Here is a 26,932-nt window from a genome sequence, read left to right as displayed (position 1 = left end):
TTAAAAATAATAAATAACAAAACATACAGTTTTATGCAATTATACATTTTTCTGATTTTTAAAGTGAACAGAAAAACCTCCTAATGACTCTCTAAATGACAAAAAGACCCTGTTTGTGCAAGCAACGCTGCACAGAGGAATGGTGAGCCACACTCCACTAAACCTTCCTACAGCTACTGTGCAGTTGCCTTTCTGCACAGCAGAAAAGTTTTACCTGAAAAGTTTTAACTGAAAACTTTTCTTGGTTTTCCAGATCCTGATTTCCCCTTAACTGACAATTCTCAATGACATTTTGGATAGTGGAAATTTCAAGCTAGAATCGTGTTGATGTTTTTTTTTAACCTCCTCTGATTTGTAGGCATCAGTTAGCATCATTTTCAGATCAGTCAGTCAGTTGCATAGAGAGGAACCCATGATTGTTAAGTGTTACAAAACGGTTTGAAGAGGCAGGGAATTTATCAGCTTTGAAACTGTCAACAATTATTGACTGGTTCGAGTCCTAATGAGTAAATTGAGGCCTATAATTCTGTGTTTTGACAAGTAGGAAGGTGCCTAACCTTTGCACATGCCACAGCTACTTTTTTAATATTTCCTGTTTCCAAGTTCATGTAATAAAATTTAAATTTGCTTCAATTGCTTAATTTTAATGTTAGTTTGCTGCAGTGGGTGTATTTGCTTCTGTCCACTTCAACAATCAATAAAACATGCAGTTTGCCCAGGGAAATAACCATATGACATACTGTGAATATTGCAGAAAGGTACTTGAATTTACTCTGTTCATTGTTGCTGCAAGTGCTGCACCCACAGCTGGAAGATATTTGACAGCAATATGCCACAACTGCCAGACTCATCCTAATACAATCCCTGACCATTCCACAACCAGGCAAACCTCTAGTTATGAGTAACTTGCACTGATTACAAATTACCCAATATTTCAAGTTCACAGGGGACATGCTGCTAAGCTTTGCGTGGGCTCCCGGCAATCAGCAGTATGTTATTGAGTTGTGATGCCTCACTTTGAAGAAGGCTTGATTAAAGTCCAAAACTGCAGTCTAAATGAGAAACAAAGGGGCACTATCAGCAACTGTATTCAATACAGAAATGGAGACATATTTTTGGTCTAATAGTCAACTGATTATGCTATTTTTATGAGGGTAGTAAACAACTAAATATAGTTATGAAGAGTGTTATTGTATTCTTGCGCTTTAAAAGGTTTATACTGCAAATACTTGTCATACTGGGGTTATACGTGCCTGGATAGTTGAGCAGAGGGTGAAAAAGATTTTTAAAAACTTAATTTATGTCATGAAAATGGGCAAGAAAGCAGCTGAATGTTTCTCATCTTTGACCAATTGCAAAGATTTTGGGATCGGATTTTAAATCACGGCATGAACAACCTGGGAGAGTGACTCAGTGGCTGAGCTGTGATCCACAGCAACAGTGTGGGACTCAGAGATGGAGCTCCATCTGCTCACTGAAAATAATCAAGCCAAGAGAAACGTCAAGTATTTTCGAGGGCCGGTGATAATATTATCCATTCAGGTGAAGAAATCCAAAACTAGTGCAGAATCAGAAACTAGAACTTAGGTGCTTCGAGGGAAATCTCACTTTAATCACCCAGTCAGCCACCTTTGTAGCTTCAAACTCAATCTGATTATCAGTCAGTCAGCAAGTTAGTCTCTCGTTAAGTCAACCTTTTAGCTGGTGATCAAGCCACTCGGGTGGCAAGGCAGTCACTTTAGCTCTTGTTTAGTAGAAGATTCTGTCATATTCTAGCCTTCACTGACTAACTAGGGCACCAAAGTGCATCTAGAGCCCCAGAAAAACAAAACAGACTCACGCATACACCAAGCCCCAGACATAACGTGCTTGGGATCAACTAGGATGCGCAGCTGTGTGCCAAGTCTTCACCATGCAACAAGCTGGCAACAATTAGGGAGCCTGCTGGAAAGGCTACACGGAGCAGGGTGTCCATTACTACTGGTCCTGCACAGTGAAGCTCTAAGAAAGACTGGGATACAAAGTACAAGTGAATGACCGACTTCTCCCCCATCATCATCTCCTGTTTGGACAGATTGCAGATGTATATATGTGAATGATCAAACCTAACAAAGAGCAAAGAGATTCAAAAACAGTGAAAATGAAGAGATGCAGTTAATTACCAAAAAGGTCAATGAAATGAATGAATTGTTGCAGCAACCACTGCCTCTGAACAACAGAGAAAGGAGAGATGAATAGGAATAAATGAAACCTGATGGTCAGAAGTACAAAACTTGAGCTAAATTACACTGATAAAATGTTTTCGATATTAGAGTGATTATTTGATTATTAAACTGAATGAGATCAACAATATGTTTGAATGAACTGAATGAATAACATGAAGCGATAGTGACATTGTTCAAGTCCGCTGAATGAAATCCAATTAAAGAATGAATTAATGACTTCACAGACATACAGTATCTTGTATTCTGTTCATCTCTCCAATATGTCCATTTTGTGTGCCTCTAGAATGACATAGAGATAAAACATTAATTAAAAAAAGATGACTAAGGACGTTTTAAGCCACCAGCTCTGATCTCAGCGGGAGAAATGCAACTATTCAACATTATTCACACAGCATTTAGTGCTATTCTCCCAGAAACTTTTCCCCATACTTTCTCTTCATAATAGTCTCTTATAAAAGTTTCCTGAGGCCATAACCTATTTCTGTCTCCATCATGAATACTGTATGAACTGCATTTGCCGCTATATAAACATCCAAGCAGTCCAGCTTCACCATAAGCCAACTTTCCAGCCTGATACAACACAGCTATAGGAAAATACATTGGCAGGCGTCCAGCCAACTGCAAGAGAGACTGCAGCATTTGAATACAATCCATTTTGACAACATTCCTAACTGTCTGACTGGCAGTGGCAATTTCTAGAAGAAAGTGCGTGGTTTATAGGCTGTTTAAGAAAAGAATGAATTGTATGTGTGTTTGTGTGTGTGTGTGCACAAGGAAGCATGTCTGCTGAATTTACTGATTAATATGCACTTCTACGTGGATTTGTGCACATGCTGTGTGTACGTGTGCGCGCCTGCATGTGTGCAATCAGCAGGAGACGGTAACCAGCAGACCCCAAGGCACCAGGTGTCACAGAGTGAAACAGCTGAGAGAGAGGGAAAGAGACAGCTGCTTCTTCTGGTGTGTATCAGAGGTGGTCCCGCTCTAATGGTGGCGACACCTTTCCCAACACTGGACTTTTGCTTAAAAATGTACCTACTGAAAACTCTAATAGTGCTCCCTGCCCTCCTAATGCCTGTGTCAGGTTGGGTTAAAGATGTATTGTTTGTGGGGGGTGGAGGGTGTTAACCGGAAAACGAAAACAATATCTAATCAAAAAACATAATGTGAGAAGTCCCAGCTCTGAAACCTGCAATACACTGTTTTCACACTCAGAAATACTTGTTATATGAGTTTGAAAAAGCCAAAATAAACCACATCTTGAAATATCTTATACCTTAGAATGATATAACAATATTCCATATATCAGACACCAGGACAGCCCCCCAGGATCTGTAAAAGGTGTTTATGTTTAGGATGCAGAGTGACACAGTAGGCAAGCCTATCCTTATTTGTTATGATGATGCCATCATATTAGACAGGCCCGGTGCGTAGAGTGCAACCTATTGCCCATACCTGCGTTCATGGCCTTGCCTCTACCCGTGCATGAGATCTGGGAGACCTGGGTTTAAAGTGATGCATTGATCCCACGTTCGTTTGCACAGAGTGCTCAATCTACACGCGTCTGCGGACAGAAATCTGAAAAGAAAACGTTCGACCCACATCCGAGGGGTTCGTGATGGACCACAGCCTGTAACGTCGAATCACTCGTACAGAGCAAAGAGACCATGGTCGAGCTGAGACCATCCACACCTTGTAGCCTCCATGGTCCAAACCAAAATGGGGTCACTGCCTAATGATCAAACGCACACATTTCAGGAGGTGTTACTCGAGCTGTTGTCATCAAAGGCTGCAGAATGTCAAGTCAGTGGACTAAAATGTGGTAAATAACTACAAGGTGTGCGCATCTCTCCAGCACGTCCGACGCGCAGTAGCTACACATCTCGCCCATGAAACCCGTCAGTAGGTCATTTTTTGTCATTTTTGTCAACAATGTGGCAGAGCACCAGTGATCACAACGACAGCTCCGCTGTAGCTCTCTCAGAGGCAGACTCGCCCCTTCCCGACTTACCGGATTTGAAAAACGCCGCTATGTCTGCCGCGTCCTTCGCAGCCTCATCTAGTCCCTCTCCAGCGCTCATGGCTGTGGTCGCTTGTGCGGAGATAGCGATAGATATCCTCAGTGGGCTTTTAGTGTTGCAATAATTATTTATCAGCAAAAGCGGATCCTGACGCCTTTCATTGAAGCAGATCCGGTCATACAATCTGTGTTCCCTTCATTAAGCGAGAGACCTCCTCCTCCATTTTGGCCGAGAAGGGAAAATCCTGGCGACCGATCGGCGGCGCTCCCGAGTTGGGACGTGAGGGAGGAGGAGGAGGAAGGGGGTGGGGGTGGGGGGGGTGATAGTGAGAGAAGGCGGAGGTAAAGGAGGAGGGGAGTGGAGCACGGAGGGGGGGAGGGCTATTCCGTTTCGAGGGGTGGGTGGGGGGTGGGATATCCTGGGATTCCGTTTCGGGGGGTTTTGGTGCATTGTGCGCCACCCAATTTTTAGTGTGCGCCACAGCACATCAGCAGCAGCCCCCGGCGTCACTCACTGCGGTGCTGATGCGGGCTGCGTGGGAGTCATTCTTCTGGATTGTACGCCTTAATAGCTCGAGCCCAGATGTTATGGGGATGTCATAACGATAAACATCATGGATATCCTTTTCTCATGCGTCAAATGGCAGCTTTGTAAAGTCCTTATCACATAGGCCGTTATATCTGAATTCTTATCCCCACGGGGTCACTGAGTTCTGATGTTGCACTATTTACTTTCCTAACAGTTATTACCCACTGAATTACTGCAAGTTGTTCATTAAGGCTATTTTTTGCCAGTAATAACTAATCGTGTATTCAGCGAATGAGGAGAAAATGACACTGAGGGTGAGGGACTATTTAATCTTCTCTTCATCTCCTAGTGATGAAGATGATGCTACACTATGAGGTCATTTGCCCCACAAATCTAACCCAGTTCTGCCTGACAGCTGCAGCTCAACCCTTTTAATCAGCGACGGTGCACTGCTGCCACCTAGAGGCTGCCTAAACAAATTGCTCCGGGAAGGTTAGGAAGCGTACCCACAGAACAGTACGGTGGTGATACACAATACTGCATAATACATCTGTTTTGAAGAACAGTATGCTTAATTTGCCTTGTTTAGTTCAGTGACGCATTGGCCCAAAGAATAAGGCATACAATTAAACAAGTAAAAAACAAATACTGCTATAACTTCAGGTGTTTGCTCCTGGACTGAAAGCTGTCAGAATATGTTTCGCTTTGTGTCACTCACTGACCCGATGGGCCACACAATGTCTGAGTTTCAGTTTCAGCGATATAAAAGCATCAGTTAAGGTAGCGATCGGCTGATTTGCATGTTTCAGTGACATTTAGCGGGTGAACTCTCCTCTGCAGTGCTGCTGTCAGTTTGGCATTTTGTTAATGCTGAAGTTAACGAGTGTCTGTTTAAATTCTGCACTGACCGTCCTGCTACAAAAGACCCACTCTGACATCCTCTCTCTTGGTGTAGGCCTAAAGTGCACGCTGTATAAATAAGGGGAAAGTAGAATTAAAATCTATATTGTACTATAGCACGTGGGCAGGACCGCCATAACTGAAAGTCTCATGGATAACACCTACTCCTCAGGACAAAAATGACAGAAACTGATGTAGAGTAACAGTAATTAAAGAAAAAAAGTGCAAGCATTGTACAACTTTCTGTCCAGATTTTGTAATGTTGGTGCAATTACAGTATATTGTTGTATTTTGAAAATTGGTGGCAGAAAATATCCACTTTTAAAATTGTCTACACTTCTTTTCTTAGCAGCCCACTGCTCCTTTTCTCCTTTTACAAATGCCCCGTTACCTTGGAAACCACTAACAACATACACGATCACCACCGACAAAACGTGTCTCGAGGAAGATGATAGGCACTCCGACCACGAAAACAAATCTCAGAAAGCTACACTTATTCTAAGGAAACAGCGAAGAAGATCGCGTGACTACCTCACGCGAGTGAAGCTGGAAATTTAAAGAGTGGTTTCAGTGAAGGAATGTTTGAGCCATGTCCTTCAGCTCTCGGCTCGCCAAAGTCAGCTACAGGAACAGACCCACCCAGCCTTCTGTCCAAGTGGAGTCACTCAAGGAGATGCAGGTTTGATCCCAAATACTTACAAATGATGAGGGATAATCATGATAACGTCAGACATTTTTAAATATAAGGCAAATTTCCTCAATGCCCCCCATCCAGGGGCAAGGCAGACCCTAATTTCAGGCCTAAGAATCATTGTAACAGACTATTCTTGTCTATGACCTAAAGAGAGGCTTGTGAATGGAGCAGCCTGCCTCTAGGTATTAGGCCTACGATAACAATTCATTATCTTTTAATATTATTGTTTTGATTAATCCTTAATAGGACTATCTGTGTAAAGAATCCTCATATTGTCCTATGTTTAATATGATTCTTCTGACCTCTGTAAAATATATCAGTCAAATCAATCAGATGCATTTGCAGTCATTGCACACGCAAAAGCAGATCTTCCTTTCTTCCTTCTGAGCATGGGGACATTTTGTGTTATTTATTATGCAAATGGACATCTAAAAATGTTTAAAGGTGTTTTGTCTAATTGACAATGACAATTTTTTCATTGACAATGTAAAAGGCCACATACTCTCAGTTGCAAATTTATTAGGTCAACTTGGCTGATACTGATGCAGTCTGATACAAAAGCCCTGAGGTGAACAGCCCAAAGGCCCTGAGGTAAATTAGGTGAACAAAATAATAGAAACACCTGTCACTGTAACACAATATAATTCAACAGCATCAGATTTTTTCCCCATGCAGTTGAATCAGCACCTTTCTCAGTATCAATAAAAACTGAACAACAGAACCTTCATGAAGTTACCATTTGCAATGCTGTTGTATTAGACTGCAATACTTTTAGCTGGGTTTTTCTAATAAACGGATGAGTGAGTATATAGGCTATGTCTCTCATAAATCAGGTTCAAAACAGGCAACTGCATAAAACACAAACTAAAGAGAGAAATAACAATTTATAGATATACCGTATTTTAAGACATGGTGGGTTTTCTTCTAAATTGATCAATATGCAATATACAGCTCCTCCTTGTGCCACTTGGGGGCACAAAAGATTCTCTATACAAATGTATATTTGTTAAATGAATAAATTCATTTATTTAACCCTGACCTCAGATAAATCACTATATGTCATAATTTAACACTTTAGACTGGTGTAGCTAAGTCAAAGTAAGATCATAAGAACTGGGAGAGTGAAACCTTACATCAAAATTCCACCTTAATGTGAAAAAAAGGGAATGATAGAATTAATCAGCACTTCATTTCCAACTCAGGAACCCCCTGAGTCCTTTTGATAATTGCTCTGAGAACCACTACGCTATTAGACTCACCAGCGTCTCAGCAGTAGTCAAAAATAGCTGTAGCAGAACCTTTTGTAATACTGCATGTGCTGGTTGTATGATGAGCCTCAATCCACTAGATGGTAGTGTGTTCACAGTATAGTGGCTGAAATGTTAGAGTAAATGACAGTCCACAAAGATGTCATAGTTGTTCAACAGTCACATTTAAATCAAATGTTTGCATCAAGCAGTCTTAATTAATGTGGAATTCTGCCATTATCAGTAACACTTTCTATGACAACGTGTAATCTGTCTTTGTTTTTTAAATGCCCATTTACAGATAATTACGTTTTTTCATTTACACAAAGTTCAGCCTTTCATGCGGGATATAAAATAAATATGAATTGTTGCAATTCTTATATTTGTTACAAACTAGTTTTAAGATAAATACAACACAATATGCTCTATACTATGATGTACATGTTAAATTAGTATGCAAAACCATCAACAACTCTGCAGTGACTAGAAACCACAGCAATCAGCAGACTGTGGATCTGCTCCACTGAATACATATATGGACTAATAGAATTTGTTTCCTTCAAATTGCTTCACTTTCACTTGTTTTCATGCAATGCTGACCAAAATGGCACTCATGCAGTTAATTGTTATGATACATTTAAAAGAGAAATTACAGGTGGTATGATGACAAAAACTTGTGGTGGAGTAAACTCCCTCTTATTTATGAATTACTTCAAGTAGTCAGTGTTAAAGGAGACATGAACTGTCTAAAAGATAAATAAATAAAGAAATGTATCAGTTCAAATGTGGCATATTTGTGGATCAAGACAACAACCTCTACAGTTTCTGTATATCTTCCTAATGACCATTTTGTTTTAGTATAGCAATGGACTAAGATAAAGTAAAATTACTTCACACAGTAAAGGCAATATAGAACAATTATAATCTATTTGATATAACTTTGCAACTGCGCCCAGAAGTGGTCAGAACAAAGAGACAACAAAGTCAGTAAAAAAGAGAAACAGTGAGAGTAAAAATCATAGAGCTGTGTAGTAGTTTTAAAACAGATGTGTTTAAGCTCTCCATGTCAGTCTCAGTGTGAGCATCGTAGGGGAGAACTGTGGACGTCCCTATGTCTATGTCTCTTCTCTTTTAGATTTCACCACCTCCTCATTTATAATTTACAGTCACTCTCCTGTTTCATGGCAGCTCCAAACCAGACAGCTGAACGTAGAAAATCAGTCATGGTGTACTGAAAAATTGATGACCCAACTGCTTCTAAATGCAAAGCTTCACAATCATTTCTTCAATATCAAACCATCAGTCAGATCCATGCGGAGAGAGCGGTGCCTCTTATCTGCTGGATGCCACAGTAAAAGCTAATAGAATTTAATATTAATTGGTGGGAGGTCTATGTTCGTGTGTGTTTGTGTGTATGCATGTATTCACTGGTTGAATGGTTAGGGTCTCCCCACTGGAGCTGCAGCTATTAATTGTTTTCATTACAGTCTAATCTATCAATTATTTTCCTATAATAATACATTGAATCTACAAAATATTTTTTAAAAAAAAGACCCTGTGGTGGCATTTTTAAATGCTCGATTTTTCCAAAATCAAATGGTATTCAATACGCAGTGATATACATTGGAGAGAAGCAGCAAATTCTCTCATTTGAGAAGCTAGAATGAGCAAATATTTGCATCTTTGCTTGATAAACATCTTTAACAATTTCATGATAATCAAAATATCAGGTGCCTTATGTTATGCTGATTGGCTAGTCATATGAGTTAATGATTATTACAGCTCTACTTACCAGAATCCATGTTATTGAGAAAAATACCGAATGTCTTTGAATATGCATTGTATATGTATTGACCTATATTACTATCAATAAGCAGAGTCTTACTATATTCTTGCTTAACTTCTTTTTTCATGCTATTTTTTATTATTTCGAGGCAAAAAGTGACAAATTAGAAAGTCAAATAAACTAGCAGCACAATTGTGAAATGTCACATACCACAAAAAGGAGAATGCTAATGCCTGTGAAATGTCACCATTATATTCTTATTTCATAGGTGTCCTTTGAAGGTCTTACTACAGTCACTATGTGAGTAGTTTCAGTCAGTTAGCATACAATGGCATTGCATACTATAATCAAAGAGGTATTTACTGTGAGAAACCTGTTGTCCTTTAAAAGGGTAACACATCTTATTGGGAGTCATTTTTGAACAGCATATATGTATTTTATGTGTTCGTATTTGCGTCTGTGTATATTTCTTTAATACCTTATATCTGAAACTGCTACCTGCTGATTCTGTATTCCAATATATTAACAACCTTTGAACCCCCATACTCATTCTCATCCCTGTCTCTCCATCCCATTATTGTAACAGACTTGTAAGGTGAGAGGGGGACCTTGATAATTACCTTGCCGACAGGTGGTTACCTAACACCGCATTATGTAGTTAGCAGTCCCCTTTTAAGAGCAACACTCTCATAATTTCAGGGCAGTAACCTTTCTCACATGGCAAATAAGGAGGCTGATTGCTCACATACTGTAGCAAAGCCACTTGTTCTCTGTCTTGTCCTCTTTGTTGGATGCTGTAATTCTCTGATGTCATGAAAAGCAAAGCCAATTAAGACGGTGGAATGACTTGAAAAGAAGTGTCAGTGTGAAAGGCTGTTGCTGACGATGCTGCATTTTAAACCAGACTATCAAAACAAGGTAAGGTGACCCAAGAGCTCTGAAGTTACAGACAGCTTGGCTTCTTGGCTTGCGACACTGGCCAAATGTAATCCATCATTAATGTGTCAGGATTCAGCAAACAAGCTCAAGAAGGCAAAAGCTTAGAAAATCAGCTGCTATTTATGTGTGAAAGTCTGTCTGGACATGTTTCAGTGATCTGCAGGTTATGTGGACTTCTAACAATGATCAACAATGACTGCTTTCATCTGACAACAGATTCACTGTAGTATACTGATGGGAGTAAGTCCAGTTCTTCTACTAAATGTATTTCATGCAAAACACTATCAGAGAGAGATTTTTTGAAACCCTTGTTTTCGTTTAAATAGATAATTAAAGTCCAAGTTCATGGATAGAAATAACATAGCTGTTTTCTGTATTTAGTCACTGCAGCTCTGGAAAAACACATCCATGAATTATATATTTGATATGACATTTAGTTGAATTATTGCTGAGTTCACTATGTATTTTAACAGAATCTAACTAAAAAAAGTGACAGATGAGAGAATTAGTGCACTGAATAATATGTCATGGTGAGGTTTAATAATTTTTTCCTGCTTTTCTAGTATTTTTAACACTCTCTTCTTGACATACTATACCATCAAATGTAGCTTCTGTAGAGTAATGGTTATCATGTTTGCTTAACATGAGAAAAGTCCCTAGTTCGAAACCACACCTAAGTGCTTCTTCTTTCACCCTGATGTGCCAAACCACTATGCACTTTGGTACACTTCTTTAACTGATCTCCTTGTACTTTGCCTTCTTGAATAGATTCAGTACCTAGTACTTACGTCAAGGTCTCCAACTGCACTGAGGATGTCATGTTGTCCCTCACTTGTACATCCCTTTGGATAAAAGCATCTGCCAAATGAGTAAATGTAAAAGTCAGAAAATACAGGAGAGTGACAGAGGACCTGTACTGTACGACTACTGCCAATCCAGATCTAGATCTAAAACTCTGGTCATTTGAAGTTCATTATAACTGAACAACACTCTAATATTAGCCTGTTGCATTGTTGTTTGACAATTCTGTAACTTGGTTTTGTAGATGAGGTACATGTAAAAGGTGTGTGGCATTTTGACTATTACAGTGTTTGCAAGATTTAGTCCATAGCCACAGATCTTTAAGGAAAGCTTGACTAGATTCATATGGTCTGTATGATCAGGTGACGTAAGTGACACAGTGGGTGTACATGACCTCAACACAGACACCAACCTTAAAGCACTTGGTTACACTAGTTTGTCACATGCAGTTACATTTAAGTGAAACTTGACAGCTATGTTCTGGCTCCTTATCCTATTCTGTTAAGGCAGTGATGCCTGAGGTGTGTGCCTATGTGTCTGTGCATGTTCATCTGACCACACTGCCTGCCTATTACTTTGTGAGTGTACAGTGAGTCTTTGCATATAGAGCTGTCAGTGTTCCTCTCTATATCTGTTTCTATACCCGTGCATATGAGGGCTTTGATTCACAAGTGAGCGTATGATGCACCTGTGTGTACAGCTCACAAAGTAGCCCATGTTTTTCAGTTTGTTTGAACTGCTGACCACAGCAGGCTGTGAAAACTCATACACTGTTAATAGGAATGGCCATTAAACATAAAGCAGGCATAGCTTCAGCTCAGCTGGCTGGGTGGCCACCGGTGACAACTTGATAGGGCTAATCCCCCTGGAGGGCAAGAGTATACAGCTTCCCTCTGTTCATGTAGATGAGGAAGTGATAGCAGGTTATGGAGAGGATATAGAAGGGTTTGAGTCAGAGAGGCGAGGGACTGTCATGTCGCGGGTGTTTAGAAAGCAGCTCTGGAAACGAACAGTTTCCAAGCTCATTCAGGTAAGAGATATCATGCAGCACTGTTGTTGTTGTTGTGGTCATGTCATGTGAGGCTTATCTCCCATTTTAGTTTCACCATTCACATAATTATCATGTACTTTATCAAGTACTGGCTCTGAGGGAATCTGTCATTTAACATAGCGTGACTGAAATTAAATAGACAAAATTAGCCGCAAAACTTTATCCACTACTTCTGTTCTGACTTTCACAGCGTGTTTTTTTTCTATTCCCCAAAAGATGTGGATTAAAATTGACTTCATCATCATCTGTGTGTATTTGAGATTTGGCAGGGCGCTGAAAATATTTTGAATTGCTTTTTGAAAATATCAGATAAATAATCAGACTGCATTCCTGCCAAACTGTCCCACTGTACAGTTTTTGTCACAGCTGTTTTCTCTTTAATTCCAAAAGCCAGAGTTTGTTTATTATAGGGATTGTCAGTCTCGACACAGCTTATCTCAGGATGGGGCTTTGTTTGGTTTTGAAAGCTATTAGTGTTGTGGCTGTTATTACATGGATCTGTCAGTGCTGGCTTCTGTGTCTGTTATGGGAATAACTAAACATGGATGTGTGTGTGTGTGTGTGTGTGTGTGTGCACGCCTGTCTGTCATTGTTGGAGCCTGTTATTGTTGGCTAGTGTGTTTGGTGTGTTTACATATTGCATTCAGTGGTGACTTAGTCTGCTTGTTTGAACAATGTGTACCACGCTGCATTGTGTCTGTATGTGTATTGTTTGTCTCTGGGCTGAAGACTGGGTTGGCTGTTCACACGATTTGGAATAAAGAAAGAGAGAAGGTGTGAAATGGCTGGTCGCCCAGCAACTGTTGGCTTGGCATGCTTTTTTTTATGGTCGACCTGTGACACGAGTGTTTGTGTGTGCATAATGTGTGTGTTTACCTCCAGAAACTCTGACAAGGTTGGTGTGATTCATTGTCAGACTTCTAAAATGGTTTATGTAAACTTATTTGAAATATCTAAATAAATGTCTCTATTTTGTAATGTAAGAAGGATGAATTTTTAGAAATACTAAATGTAATAATAAGTTAAATGAAATGGAAATTGTACAAATGACATAGGTCATGCAGGTTTGAGCTATGCTTCCTGTGTTCTTATCACATGGGTGGTTATTAAATATTTGTTTCTGTTCTGGCATTTGACCTAAAGATATGCTTTAAAGGTACGAAATACAAAAAAAAAACACACTCAAAAGTTCAAGTAAAAAATGTGTGAAGTGACTGAACTATGTGTGAGTAAATTTCAAGCCTTTCATTTTGTTGTGCTCAGCAACCATCCTGTTATCTATTGAGGTGACCTCAGACTTGTAGTCATTGTTCCTGAGAGTGGTTTGTTGGTGCTTGGCAAACATGACAATGTTTTACTTTTGAAAAAGTTAATGATTCTGCAGATTTTGTGGATGATGTAGGTGCACAGCAGGTGGAAAGATGACATTTGGCTTGTTTCACTTAACAAACTTGCATGCCATTGTGGTTAATGTCAGATCTCTTTTAAAGCTGCAGACAGATTAATGTGTTGTTGCTCTTACGAGCCTTATTGTCACTCCGCCTCTCCCTGGCTTCACATGATCAGCACCCACAGGCTCTAACTAACAAGAATTAATACCTTGGAGTATATATAGAATTGTCCACTCTCTCTTTGTCCATTTTCCCACTCCTCTTGACTTATTTGTCTTAATTTTTCCTCACTGTGCACAGCTGCCCATCCCATACTTCACTTTATACTCTTCATCTTTTTTGAGATTCAGTCAGTTTCATCCTTCTCCTGAGCCTTTTCCTTCTTTTTTTCTCTACACCTCTTGTGTCTCTTTTGGCACATGCATTCACTTCTTTCTTCCTCCATTGTGTCATGTTTGTTTAATCATCCTTTCCATCTTTTGGATTTGCCATTCTTTTCTTTCCTCTTTATGTTCTTTTTAGCGCTTTATTCAGGGTTTTATCTGATCTATCCCCCAAAACCTGTCACATCTATTCTCTCCAATCTGATTCTCAGCGCAGTCCATGGGGATTCACCCCATGTGCCTGCATGTACACTATGTCCTGATCTTAAGCGTATGCTACAAATTTTAGCAGTCATTTAGGATATAAGGCAAAATCCCTGTTCTATGAAGCACAACTACATGGATGTGTACTTAAAAACACACAGAGGAGAGAAAGGGAGAACATAATGAGAAACCTGATCATGTAATATGTCATTCTCAATGTTAAAGTTTAATCCAGTTGTTAACAATTGTCTAAACAGACTGCTGTATAAAAGAGGGAGCTCTCAAGTGTTCTGTTTTTGGCATAGCCTTGCACAGTAGGATGTTTCCTGCTTTGTTGTAGAAGAGAGCCTTTTAAAACATGGCCAGACCTTCGTGACGTCAATGCAAAAAGTATTTTAAGCTAGAAAGAACTATTCCTGTCATCCCCTGTTTGAATTCCAGACAGACAAAAGGCAGGGTAAATGAGAGAATTTAAATGCACCCCACAGCTGCTGGCAACACTGTGCAACACCAGGTCTCATGTAATTTATTGGCTGACCTTGTTTCCTGTGCTGCTAATCAGCAGAACCTGGCAACCCATTGTTGTGTGTTTACTGTCCCATCATCCTAAATGCAACCCGCTGGCTGTGGTGCTGGTTAATCCGTTATAAGACAGCTGCATTTTGTACTATTTAGAAGGGGGCTAAGAGAATCATAGAAGAGTCATGGAGTAACCACTCAAAAGTAGAAGGATGAAATGGAAGATCTGAAATTCTTGAAGGAATATTGATATCTGCTTTGGATATTTTGTGTGGAGTTATACACAAAGTAAAGAAGGATGCTGTGCATTGACAATATTTGTAGGATTTTTTCACTTTTTTTTTGATGTTTTATTGCTTGTTCAATGAAAACTATGCATAATCATGGTTCTTTGAATGGACTGTTATTTAAATGATGTCTGGGCCAAAGTGTAGAACCACAGGAGGGCTTCAATCATCTGTCATTACCAACAACCTCATCACTACATACCAAGTATGTGAAATATGGTTTAATGCTTTCTGTTCTCCTCAGGCATGTTATGGCTTAACTCAAGCTGTGCTTCTCATGGAAAAATTACAAAAAAAAAACCACCGTATATATTTTTTTCAATCATTGTGAACCTGAACTGGACTGAATTCAGTTTTACTTTTGTCTGTTTAAAAAAGCATCTGTTTCAGCACTCACTCAAAGAAAAATGGACATTACATTTTAATTTGATTAAAATTAACTCAACACACCATCCTAATATTACCTATCTATAATTGTTTATTCATTTTGTTTAGCAAAAGTTGAAAGAGGAGCGTGAGGCTAAGCGGGCCCAGCTGGATGGACGACATGACTACATCCTCAGTATTGTTGCTTCATGCCTGGGACTGGAGAAAGCAGATGTGGAAGATGCCATACTGGAGGGGAATCAGGTACTCTGTACTATTTGTCTTTTTCTACAAAACTTTGAATATTTATTGGTACAAAATTATTGCCACATCTATTTTCTTTTAGTTATTTCAGTTTTTAAGAATAGGACTGGAGTAATTATTTGAGTTTAGAGGTTGTCATGGCTGCACTGAGCATATCTATAGTAAGCACTACAACATCTGGACATTGTCTCTAATTTTCTGGAGACTGCTGTCCGTTTGCATCTTTCTCAGATTGACCGCATGGAGCAATTCTTTGTGGTTGAGGGCCTTCCACACCTCATGTTCTACTATCAGGACACAGAGCCAGTCGAAGCAGGTAATGTGAAAATGCACACTCATTGTGTCAAAAGCAAACTGATTGCAACACAACAGTTGAGGTTCTGTCCTATGTGCAATTATCTCTGTCAAAGCTCTTTGTGATGATACCTTATGTCGTCTCTGTGTCTAATTCCTTGTTGTAGCAACAGCAGCAGCAGCAGCCGCTGCACCCTCCCAGCTTGTTGCTCAGCAGCCTGGCCGCAGCAAGAAGTTTAAAATGTTTGTGACAGACGGGAGGGATGTGGCGCTGACGGGGGTGTGTGTCTTCTTCACCAGAGCCAACACTTCTAAGACAATCACCTCTGAGAACATACACAGAGTGAGTCAGTTTGCACTGTTTTGTTAAATATAAGCATGAGGCCATTAAGTCCTCTGAGGGTGAAGTGAAGGTTGATCAGATATTTGAAATAAAGCAAAACTGTGCAATTATGTTTCGAACAAACTCTAAATTGACCATCATCAGTCATCTGTCATTGATTTTATTCTGATAAAAGACTCAAAGAGATGCTGTACTGTAATTCTGAAAAAGAAAAGAAAAGGAGTAGTGAGATTATTTTGACCATTTACTAACATGACAGTTGTTAATGAGACAAATATAGTGTTTCTGGGGATCAAAGAACATTTGATTCCTTTTCCTTTGACAGTGATTTCTCTTTGAGCCCACTAATGAAAACAGGCTCTTTTCATTCAGAGCTACTGAGACTAGAGGGGGTTCAGCAACAGCACTGCGACACCACAGGCAGTTCTAGCTATTGATTCTTGCTGATCACCTGCTGTCATCAGCAATAATCACCTCCACCTAATCACCTCTACTGATAAAAGGACATGTTTGCTACAAGACACTCACAGCAAGAGAGGGTAACTCTGGCGTGTGTGTCTTTGAGTGTGTGTGAAAGAGAGAGAGAGGGAGAGAGAGCACTTGTGTGTGCTTACCCACTGCAGTACAAAAAAGCATACTGAAAGTACTACTGAATTTTTGATTAACATAAATTACAATAATAAACACAATCATGATAAATTAAGAGCTGGTGTGAAAAATTTGGGGTATTTCAGGTATTGCTCTACCCAGCAATGAATTTAGCATTAGTGCAGTAAACAAAAATTTTCTAATGCATTGTTTGTCTTTTGTCATGGATAGTAAACATTAGGGAAGGCTACAAGTGAGCATCAAAGATGGGGATTGCATCAAAATGTGAAAAACAAGACAGAAACTCACGAAGCTATAAATTATTGAGTGTCAGTGTGTTACAACAGCAGAACACTTACTGTGGGTTACTGTGGGCTAGCTTAAAAGGGAATGTCTGAAATGGGTTGCTTGGTGAACAACAACTTCAGATGTTCTTGTTTTACTGTGTCCGCTGTGGATTTATCAGGCACTTCAATTTACCCATGAGTTATTTGCTAACAACTTAGTCACAATTGCCCACCTCTGGTTTAGCTTTTTTCCCCACCTCCTTTCACCACACAATGTAACTTTGTCATTCCCCCCTGAAAAGAGACACGATGCTAGTTTTTAATCTTTTTTTTTCACACATACTATAATCTAGGAGGGTATCTACTGCTCTGCTGCCACATACAGTCAAGTATGAACCATTCTGTCTGGACCTACCTGCCAGATTTTGAAATCAAATATCTGTGTCTAGTCCCAAAGGTCAGAAGGTCACTTACAACCTAGCTCTTACGGGAGCCTCTACACAGGGTTGTTTATTATTATTATTATTTTATTTTATTTTATTTTATTCTATGTTTTGCAGTGATGTTGAAATATATGTGCATTTACTCATTTGGTACTTACATTACAGCTGTAGCCTTCACACGCCCTGTGAGCTTGTCCAACTTATCTCTTCCTAGGACGTAAATTTCAACATGTTGGACACAACAGAAGGGGGTCTGTTAAAAAGTGTGGAGCAGCTGCTCTCCGACATCTTCATCCCCACACTGAGGAAGATGAACCATGGCTGGGGGGAGCTGGCCAGTCCCCAGGCCCAGGCTGTCAAACAGGAGTTCATATCATCACTGGAAAGCTTTGTGTCTGTTTTGGCTGGAGCACAGGAGAGTCTGCAAGAAAAGGTAGAGAGCAGACACAATAAGTTTAATTCTTCATTTAAAAGCTGTAAAATATCCAATTAAGAGATGACTGTGACTTAACCAAAGCAGTACTGAAGGTCATTATGCACTGGGCAGATAGCACACCTACAAAAAATGAATGCCATTTGAACATCTGAAAGCTTTTTCATACAGTAGTCTTTCATTAAAGTGTTGCAACTCTAAAATAACTGTAACAGCCAGTCCAGAAACTTGTGAGCACACATAGGCACATTCACAAACAAAGTAAATTATAGATATGTCAGCAAAAGTAAACCATGTCATGGCTTGCCTTCAGGTTACCTTGAAAGAGTGTGACACTTTTGACCTGCGGGTGCTAAAAGGCCCATCAGACTATATGGCAGCAGCCAGCAGCACAGAGACCACAGAAAAAATAGAGGCCTGCATGAAAGTCTGGATCAAACAGATAGAACAGGTAAGACATCTTAGTCAGCAGGTAAGAAGTTATCCTCAAACTTACCACAGTTACTGTTTATCTTCAAACTTGATATAATTGTGTCATATCTCATGTTTTTATATTTCACAAATCCAACATTTAATGATCCAAATTTGTTCAGTCTGTTGGATAGGAATGCAAAACCCCCACAATATAAGGACTATGTGGGATTCAGGGAAAGCAAGGGATAAACTGCAGAAATTATACATAAACAGCGGGTGTTTATAAAGTATCTCTGTTCTATAGGTTCTGGCTGAGAGTGATCAGCTGAGAAAGGAGGCTGATGACCTTGGCCCTCGTGCTGAGCTGGACCACTGGAAGAGACGCATGTCCCGCTTCAACTACCTTCTGGACCAGCTTAAAAGCCCTGACGTCAAAGCTGTACTGGGTGTGCTCCTGATGGCCAAATCTAAACTTATAAAGGTCAGATATGACTATCAGTCACTGCTAAGTTTTAGTGACTATATGTGCCACATGTATAAATTTCTTTCTCTCGTCTCTGCTGTTTCATAGGACACCTGATTTTCCCAAAACACCCTCTCGCCATTACATCACTTTTTCATTCTTGTTTGCTCTGTCTAGTCGTGGCGGGAGCTGGATACCAGAATCACTGATGCAGCGAACGAAGCCAAAGACAATGTCAAGTACCTCTACAGCTTGGAGAAGTTTTGTGACCCTCTTTACAACAGTGACCCTGTAAGAAAAACACTTAAATGGCTTTAAAGATGAAGTGGTCTGCTGAGTTAAAAGCAAAGCAAATGTACTGTCTCCATTTTTAACTGTCCTTGAACTGAGTAAACAGTGAGTTACACAAATACTGTTAAATGTGCACAAGTGCATGTTATCACATATGTAAGCTGATGACATTTCTGTTTCACTCCAGGTATCGATGGTGGATGCAATCCCAGGTTTGATCAATGCCATCAGGATGATTCACAGTATTTCCCGCTACTACAACACATCAGAAAAGATTACTTCACTTTTTGTAAAGGTAGGTGTGGTTGCCATTCCACATAATACAACAGTGATAAAGAGGATTATATTCTGACTAACAATGGGTTTCAACAAAGCTGTTTGCCTACAGGCTGGGTATTGTCTTCATTTGAATCCCTGGGATCTGTTATTTTCATGTTTTTATGGATGAATGAAAAGAGCTATTCAAACATTCAATTTTTGCCTTCCAAGGTCATTGTTACATGAACTCACAGTGAAAAAAAATATGCACAAAATGATTACTAAAATGTCCATTTCTAACATCCCAGTGAACAAATCACTGAGTTGATTAGAAAAGAATAGATGTGAACAGAATATAAACATCAGAATGTTTCACTGGCCATAATACAACACTCAAACAAACCTCTCCTTTGACCTTTTGACATCCTTGCTCACAATAATATGTGCACCAATATTTAGCCACTCCATCTTCATTTCACCATACCCATCAATATTTCCAGGTAACAAACCAGATGATCACAGCCTGCAAGGCCTACATCACTAATAATGGCTCTAATTCAATATGGGACCAGCCGCAGCAAGTAGTTGCTGACAAAATCAAAGCTGCCATCCACCTAAACCAGGTACTGGATACTGTTTATCAGCAGAATATATCATTTATAATGTATCATTTATCTCCTAGTTTTTCTTTGTTTACATTATTATCAAATGTGTTTATTTGCACTATTTTGAAGATATATTAATAAATAAGACAATTCCATTGCCATGATGTAAGAAATGTTAAGGAGAGAAGCACAGTTTCTGTTCAGCCAACAATTGCTGCCACCTTGATTTGATGGATGGATGAAATTGACCAGTTTTGTTATCAAATGGCGTCCTCCAGGAGTATCAGAGGTATTTCCATAAAACCAAGGAGAAGCTGGAGCAGACTCCCTCAGAGAGACAGTTTGACTTCAGTGAGATGTACATTTTTGGGAAGTTCGACACATTCCAGCGACGCCTCAACAAGATCCTGGAAATGTTTGAGACAATGTCCACTTACTCTGCCCTGCAGGACTCTAAGATAGAAGGACTGGAGACCATGGCCACCAGGTTTCAAGTAAGTATATTGTTAGATCAGGTTGTCATCCAGACATTTTTGATAACAAAGTGAGCAATTCCATTAACTGATGAAATACCACTGCTGGCCAGCTGAGCCTGTACTTCTTCTGTGAGTCATCAATGTTGGACTATGTTAGTGGAAGCAGGCTACAGCCACAAAAAGAAAAAGTTTGACATCTCTCGTGAGAGCCATTTTTATATGTTGAGAGATTCGGGACATAAATTGCAAACATAGCAGTGCAGCTCAGGAGAGTACAGTATGTCTAAAAGTGAGTCTGCTTTAGTAAACAAAAAGCCTCAGGCTTTTTTAGTGTGCCCGTGCCAGATTACTGTCTTTTTCCTTGGTTTCTTGTTGTGGTAAATAGTAAATTTATGTTTACAAAATCCAATTGTACTGCCTTGGGTCATAGAAAATAACAATTAAATTATTGAATTGCATCACCTTGTCTAATAAGTGTTCAGATGTTTTCCCTTGAAAGTATATTGATGTGATTTGTCTGTTTCTTTCTCCTTCCTTGGATGTACAGACTGCAGAAATGCAGGGAAAATGGGAGGTAATGTCTCACCACAGTCTTCAACTTTTAGTAATGCATGGCCTATTTTTATTGTTGACTGCATGCAGTGGTAAAGTACTGACATTAAATTTTACCACATACCATGACAATACTAACGGCATGGGAACACAAACAGCAAAGCAACTTCAAAATTTGATGTTAATATTAGTTGCTCCATTGTTGTTCAGTCAATTTCACCAGTAAATATTCCCAGGTAAATGTTTTTCATGACACCCAGTTTACCCACTATAATTCCATCAGTCCTTTCATAGTCTAAGTAACCAAACATAACGGGATTAAAATAGATTACAGACCTCTGCTATTGTAGAGGTTGACAGTTAGTTTTGCATCATATATATTATTTATGATTTCCAGTATTGTTATGCACTCTGTTTGTCCTTTACTATTCTATAAGCTTGATTAACTCCCATGAGATGACGCGTTACCAACATCAGTGTGACGTTATCCTAAAGCAGGGACACACACTTGATCAAAGACATGTGATTAAAGATTGAATAGTGGCATTTCCAAACTCAGGACTGACTGCAGCAGACCAATGAGGCTGAGGTCTGAGAGGCTTTAAAACTTCTGATTTGAACTTTTGAACTGATGAATAAAGCTTGTGTATGCACACATGCTTGTGTTTTTATGTGTGATAGGCTATTGTGCTGAACATGAAGAAGAAACATTACAGTTTCCTAGACCAGAGAAGAACCGACTTTGATGTTGACTACGAGGAATTCCGCAAAAGCACCTCGGAGCTACATGTGAGTAAAATATTACAGAAGAAAACTAATTAGTTTGTTTCCTCTGGAATTATGCAGTAAAATGAATTAAATAATAGTTTCACACCACATGTTTTGAGTTACTGTGGCTGATTAGACATCTACTCTGTAACATGGAGCCACCAAAGTCCATTTGCTGGTGGCAATCATACAGGTATAAGTTGCCCTTCTCAAACAAGTATGATTAAACTAATAGGAGAGAGAGTGAAGGAGAGGTTATGCTGCAGTCAAGATGACAGTAAACTCAGAAACTTGGAGGGGAAAGCCTATAAGTTCCAAGAAACGTGCGTTCACATTACTAACTCTGAAAACAATCTTGATGCCCGTAGTGACAGCACTGTTATGTTGCTGTCTTTATAAGGAGCACATACACAAGTTACTGCAGCTGCCTGTTGTGGCTGAGCAACATAGACAATCTCTAAGGTGAATGTTCTTCGGTTTGTAAAGTAGCGGGCTAATATTAATTGTTAGAAACATCTTTGCAAAAAACTATAATGCTGGCAAATTGACAAATATATTAAGAATGTGTGTATATCACATACAATATTAAATTACTTCTTAAATGTAATCAACTAGCATTTGTGACATTATTGTCCCTACCAATCACAATGGAGGACAGCATGATTGTGGTTGTTATGGCATCAAGTCAGACAAACCAGGGACCTGAATTTCCACTTAAGCTCAGTGTGAACACACCTATTCTCAGTGTATTAGGAAAATGTCTAACCAAGTAAATGAAAACACCTGTGCCCTACCTCGTTAGTCTGTCATTTTCTAATTGTTGTTTTTGTCTTTGTCTTTGTGATTGTAGAATCAGCTGAAGAGTTTCATGGATAGCACCTTTGAAAAAATTCAAAATACAGAAAGAGCTCTAAATGTCCTGAAGAAATTTGAAAGGTAACTCTCTCTTTAGTTAATAGCTAATAGTTATCATCTCATGCACATTCGCTTGAACAGGTATTTCTCAGCCTGGTCCTCAGCACAGAAAACGGCTAACTCTTTCTCCCTATCTTCTGATTCAATAAATACAGGTACATGCAAAAACAATGCTGAATTCCAATAGGTTTGCTAGTCCCACATTTGTTTTTTTGGGCATACAGACTCACTGACATGATTTATTGGCACATCTAAATGTAATACTTACATTGATGAGGTTATTAGTTATGCCTGTATGTTTCCTGCTATTATGGGGAAGTCATGCCACAAGAAAGGTCTTTCCAAGTGACTTTAATCTACCTGACCTAAAAAAAAGATGTATTCACTGGAATACCATATAATAATTTAATATATTCACATCTCTCATGTTTTATTTTCTAATACTGGTTGTCTATTTTTGAGTACTGAAATGCAATTACATTTATTTTCAAATTCAAACAGACTTGGCATCCCAGACCTTGGTATTGATGAGAAGTATCAGCGCATTCTGCAGAACTATGGCCGGGACATTGAAATGGTCTCCCGTATCTACATGAAGCAGAAACTGGACCCCCCCATTGACCGGGACCTGCCCCCAGTGGCAGGCCAGATCACGTGGGCTCGGCAGCTGTACAGCAGGATCCAGGGTCCCATGGATCTCTTTCAACAGGTAATACTGTTTTCCTGCTGCTCCACAGTAAAACTCCACTGGGCCTAAGTGTTTTTTTTTTTGTTGTTGTTGCTGTTTACAATATCACTGTCCATGCATTTTTCTAATCAAGTTATACTGTACCATTATATTCCTGTGTAGCATCCTGGAGTTCTTTCCACACCAGAGGCCAAGAGGATCATCAGGAACTTCAACAGGGTAGCAAGGATCCTGCTGGAGTTTGAGATGCTCTACCATCATAGCTGGATGAAAAAGGTAAAAGGAGAAATAAAGCATGATGTGGACTGGAAAAAAAGAACATGGAATTTTATATTAGAACATATTGTATTAGTATATTAGAATAATAATGTATGATATTTAACAAAAATGATTTTTTTTGGCACAAGAACATGAATTCCAAATATGCATAGCTACATTCTCTCCATATATATGCACATTTGTACATGAGTGTGTTTTCTCCTCCACTTGTCCTCTGTCCTTTGCCAAGTTTCTTTTCTTTTTACTCTTATCTCTGTTTTACTTTACCTCTTCCTCTCACCTCTCCTCATCTTTCTCACAACCTTCACGAAACTACCCAAACACCTCTGATAAATTCTGCATAGATGGAGCATGCCCGTGTGGGCCTGCAGGCCTCTCTGCTGGTCAGATCTCCAGAGACAGGGGAGCTGTTTGTTAACTTTGACCCAGAGATTCTGACCCAGATCCGAGAGGCGAACTGCATGAGAAGGATGAATTTAGAGATCCCGCCCTTTGCTGCTCTGCTGCAGCAGAAACAGGATTCCCTCAAAAAGAACTACAACAAACTACAGGTGGATTTTACACACATTCATGTTCATGTACATTACAAACATTTATATTGTAAAAAACGTAAAGAGGCAATATGAGGAGCCACAAGTTGATTTATGTAGAAATACTGTGAAACTAAGTTTCCTTGGTCATATTTGTGTTAGACAGTATAACTGAGATTGAGATACAGTACAGGGAGCAGTACAAAAGGACATAAGATCCTATTGTAAAACGTACTGTCACTCTAAGGAGGTCATTTCAATTGTACCTACTCCGGTAAGCAATTCATAGCAACATTACTGTGAGTGAATACACAAACTGTATCAATGTCTTTCTCCTGCAGTTAATGTTGAGTGAGAACACCAGGGTGCGGGCTAAAATTCAGAGTGCTTTTGAACAGCTGGCCATGCCGCATGTAACTAAGGTAAGGTGTGGTTGTGATATAATTCCCATTTCATATAAATTACAGCTCATACCCTGCATGTTAGCCTATTCAATATTTTTGGATTGTTCTATCAAAGAACGTATGATTAATGTAACCAAAAATTTGGTGTGTAATTAATTATAAAATATGAAATCAATATACAATGTATTGGCTCATTTAATGAGTATTTATCAAAAAAATCTTTGAATTCACTGGATACGTGAGTGCTCCCTGAACAGTGATATAGAGATTTAACTCCTTACAGTAGCATTATTACTGCACGTGCTATTCAGTCATTTTAATTATGTTTGAAGCACAGGTGTGTTTAATTAGCGTCCCCAGGTGTTGTGGTCTGTCTACTTAACCTAAAGATAATTATGGGCGCATCTGAACAGTGGTAGTATTTACGCATTGCTGTCATATATGACTTTTCCGCACTTTCTGTGGGTGTACTTGCACAATGGACACATTCATAGCTAAGATGGATGAGAACTCATATAAACCAACGGTGACAATTCCAAGCCTCTGCCTAAAAATGAAGAAACGCAAGGGAGAGTCACATCCTCCGGGCTACGCAAACCGACTACTATAATGTGGGTACTGGTGAATTTTCTATCTAGGCTGTGGGCTGCTCTCACATTATCAACTAAACTTACGTGTAGACTAAAATAGGCTGGATATTAAGCTATCAATACCACCAACGGTAATTCTACAGTAGGCAAACACCATTCAGAATAATGAGGTTAGCAACTAGCTTCACTCGCGGTATTAGCAATTTCCTGTTTTGAAACGGATTCTCTCTAAATGATAACGCGACTTTATTACATTTCTGCAAAACGCTTGTGAAACTTTACCTGTAAATGCAGTAGAACTGGTCTCCGCCGATGTCAATCCCATTTCTGCACCGGGTGGCCTAAGTTAAGGTTTCTAAGTTCTGGTTCAGCGGTGAGTGTGGTTTAGGAGGTGCGCCATTAGTGGCCGTAGATGATACAATGAGGGGGAAATGGAATAATTATGGGAGAGGTAAAAACTATTTTCTTCACGTCAGGACGTCATGAGCCAAAACGTTTGGGAACCACTGAGGCAAAGTTTGGTTCTGTTTTTAGTCAGACATTTTAGGAATTCTCAGGCAAATGTTAATGTTTTTTTTCTCTCATTTTCATCGTTTCAAAGTTATTTAAGAATTGAATATGACTTTATACCTGGATGAAAATAAGTCATGTTGTATTTGTAGGTTTTCATTGGTTGTGTATTGTTTACCCAATACTAAATATACAGCTCACTGTACCAGAATACATTTTCTGTGGCTTGGTTTGGTCATGCATCTAATGTTATTATGTGACACGCAGCTCTATGACAAAATACGACTGACTGTACAAACTGTGCACCATACATCACTAACTATACAGGTGGATGAGGCTATACAGCCAGGTTTGACCTCCCTTAACTGGACATCTCTGAATATTGACAAGTACCTCAGCCGCATCGACAAGACTTTGGGTAAGCAAAAAAATCCAGCAAGATCAGTGTACTACATGCTGATGCCTATGACATCCTACAACTCAGCCAGGCATCAGCTGATAAAATTTACATTAAAGCACTCCTGTGTGTGTGTGTGTGTGTGTGTGTGTGTGTGTGTGTGTGTGTGTGTGTGTGTTCTCTCACAAATACCTGCTGCCCCTCTCTATACATTTTTTCAAACTAACATCTTTATTTTTCACTTTGTAAATTTGCCTTCTCTTCCACCAGTCTCTCTCCCTCCCTTCCTCCAATGCTTGCCATCTTCTTTCCCTCTACCTCTGTTGGACTGTGTCCCACTGTTACTCTTGTTGTTTTGTGTCCCCAGTTGACCTGGAGCTATTAATGGACAGGGTGAATGACTTGGTGGAGTTTAGGATAGATGCAGTTCTGCAGGAGATGAGTGGCTCCACACTGTGTGTTCTTCCAGAAGATGAACCAGTCACCTGTGAAGAGTTTGTTCAGACTACCAGGGTAAATAAATACATAGTCTATTCCAAATAAAGTAGTAGTCTGTATTGGTGTTTTTACTAAGCCCCCCTTCTAAGTTATGCAACACCCCTACTCCTCATAGTAGAATTTCAGATGCTATGATTACATAAAAACTACATGCGTACTACTTTGCACTACTTTGACAAACTTTCCAATTCCAAAGTATTTTCCTCTCAAACAACAGTTTCTGTTCTTAGAAGGCATCAGCTTAAATGTGAATTGTACATGTACAATGTATTATAAATTATTAAGCCTATTTCTTATGTA

The 26,932-nt window shown here is 39.4% G+C and overlaps 2 protein-coding genes and 1 long non-coding RNA gene across 4 annotated transcripts in view; 1 reads left to right on the top strand and 2 right to left on the bottom strand.

Annotated features, from left to right (window-relative positions):
• triob (trio Rho guanine nucleotide exchange factor b) overlaps positions 1-4,517 on the bottom strand; it is a 116,827-nt gene extending 112,310 nt beyond the window's left edge. For both annotated transcript variants that reach the window (XM_018685192.1, XM_018685205.2), the window contains exon 1: positions 4,237-4,517. In XM_018685192.1, the coding sequence (XP_018540708.1) occupies positions 4,237-4,306 (70 nt within the window). In that variant the 5' untranslated portion in view covers positions 4,307-4,517. The remainder of the gene's footprint in view (positions 1-4,236) is intronic.
• Positions 4,518-6,082: 1,565 nt separating this feature from the next.
• dnah5 (dynein, axonemal, heavy chain 5) overlaps positions 6,083-26,932 on the top strand; it is a 92,563-nt gene continuing 71,713 nt past the window's right edge. Inside the window, exons 1-19 of the mRNA XM_051076074.1 lie at positions 6,083-6,353; positions 15,472-15,606; positions 15,838-15,922; positions 16,074-16,243; positions 17,776-17,994; positions 18,308-18,445; positions 18,713-18,889; positions 19,049-19,162; positions 19,350-19,457; positions 19,921-20,043; positions 20,304-20,519; positions 21,735-21,842; positions 22,672-22,757; positions 23,238-23,445; positions 23,587-23,700; positions 24,048-24,254; positions 24,575-24,655; positions 26,065-26,155; positions 26,502-26,647. Coding sequence (XP_050932031.1) covers positions 6,264-6,353; positions 15,472-15,606; positions 15,838-15,922; positions 16,074-16,243; positions 17,776-17,994; positions 18,308-18,445; positions 18,713-18,889; positions 19,049-19,162; positions 19,350-19,457; positions 19,921-20,043; positions 20,304-20,519; positions 21,735-21,842; positions 22,672-22,757; positions 23,238-23,445; positions 23,587-23,700; positions 24,048-24,254; positions 24,575-24,655; positions 26,065-26,155; positions 26,502-26,647 — 2,616 coding nt within the window. The 5' untranslated portion in view covers positions 6,083-6,263. The remainder of the gene's footprint in view (positions 6,354-15,471; positions 15,607-15,837; positions 15,923-16,073; positions 16,244-17,775; positions 17,995-18,307; positions 18,446-18,712; positions 18,890-19,048; positions 19,163-19,349; positions 19,458-19,920; positions 20,044-20,303; positions 20,520-21,734; positions 21,843-22,671; positions 22,758-23,237; positions 23,446-23,586; positions 23,701-24,047; positions 24,255-24,574; positions 24,656-26,064; positions 26,156-26,501; positions 26,648-26,932) is intronic.
• On the bottom strand, positions 17,856-25,628 carry LOC108888995 (uncharacterized). The gene is made up of 3 exons (XR_001961912.2): positions 25,510-25,628; positions 23,569-23,687; positions 17,856-17,982 (listed from the first exon to the last, which is right to left on the bottom strand). It is a non-coding gene; the product is annotated as an uncharacterized LOC108888995 (long non-coding RNA).

The sequence above is a fragment of the Lates calcarifer genome, linkage group LG15 (assembly GCF_001640805.2).
Source record: "Lates calcarifer isolate ASB-BC8 linkage group LG15, TLL_Latcal_v3, whole genome shotgun sequence".
NCBI classification, from domain to species: Eukaryota; Metazoa; Chordata; class Actinopteri; family Centropomidae; genus Lates; species Lates calcarifer.
Note: the sequence above shows the minus strand (reverse complement) of the source record. Positions and strands in the feature narration are given on the sequence as shown.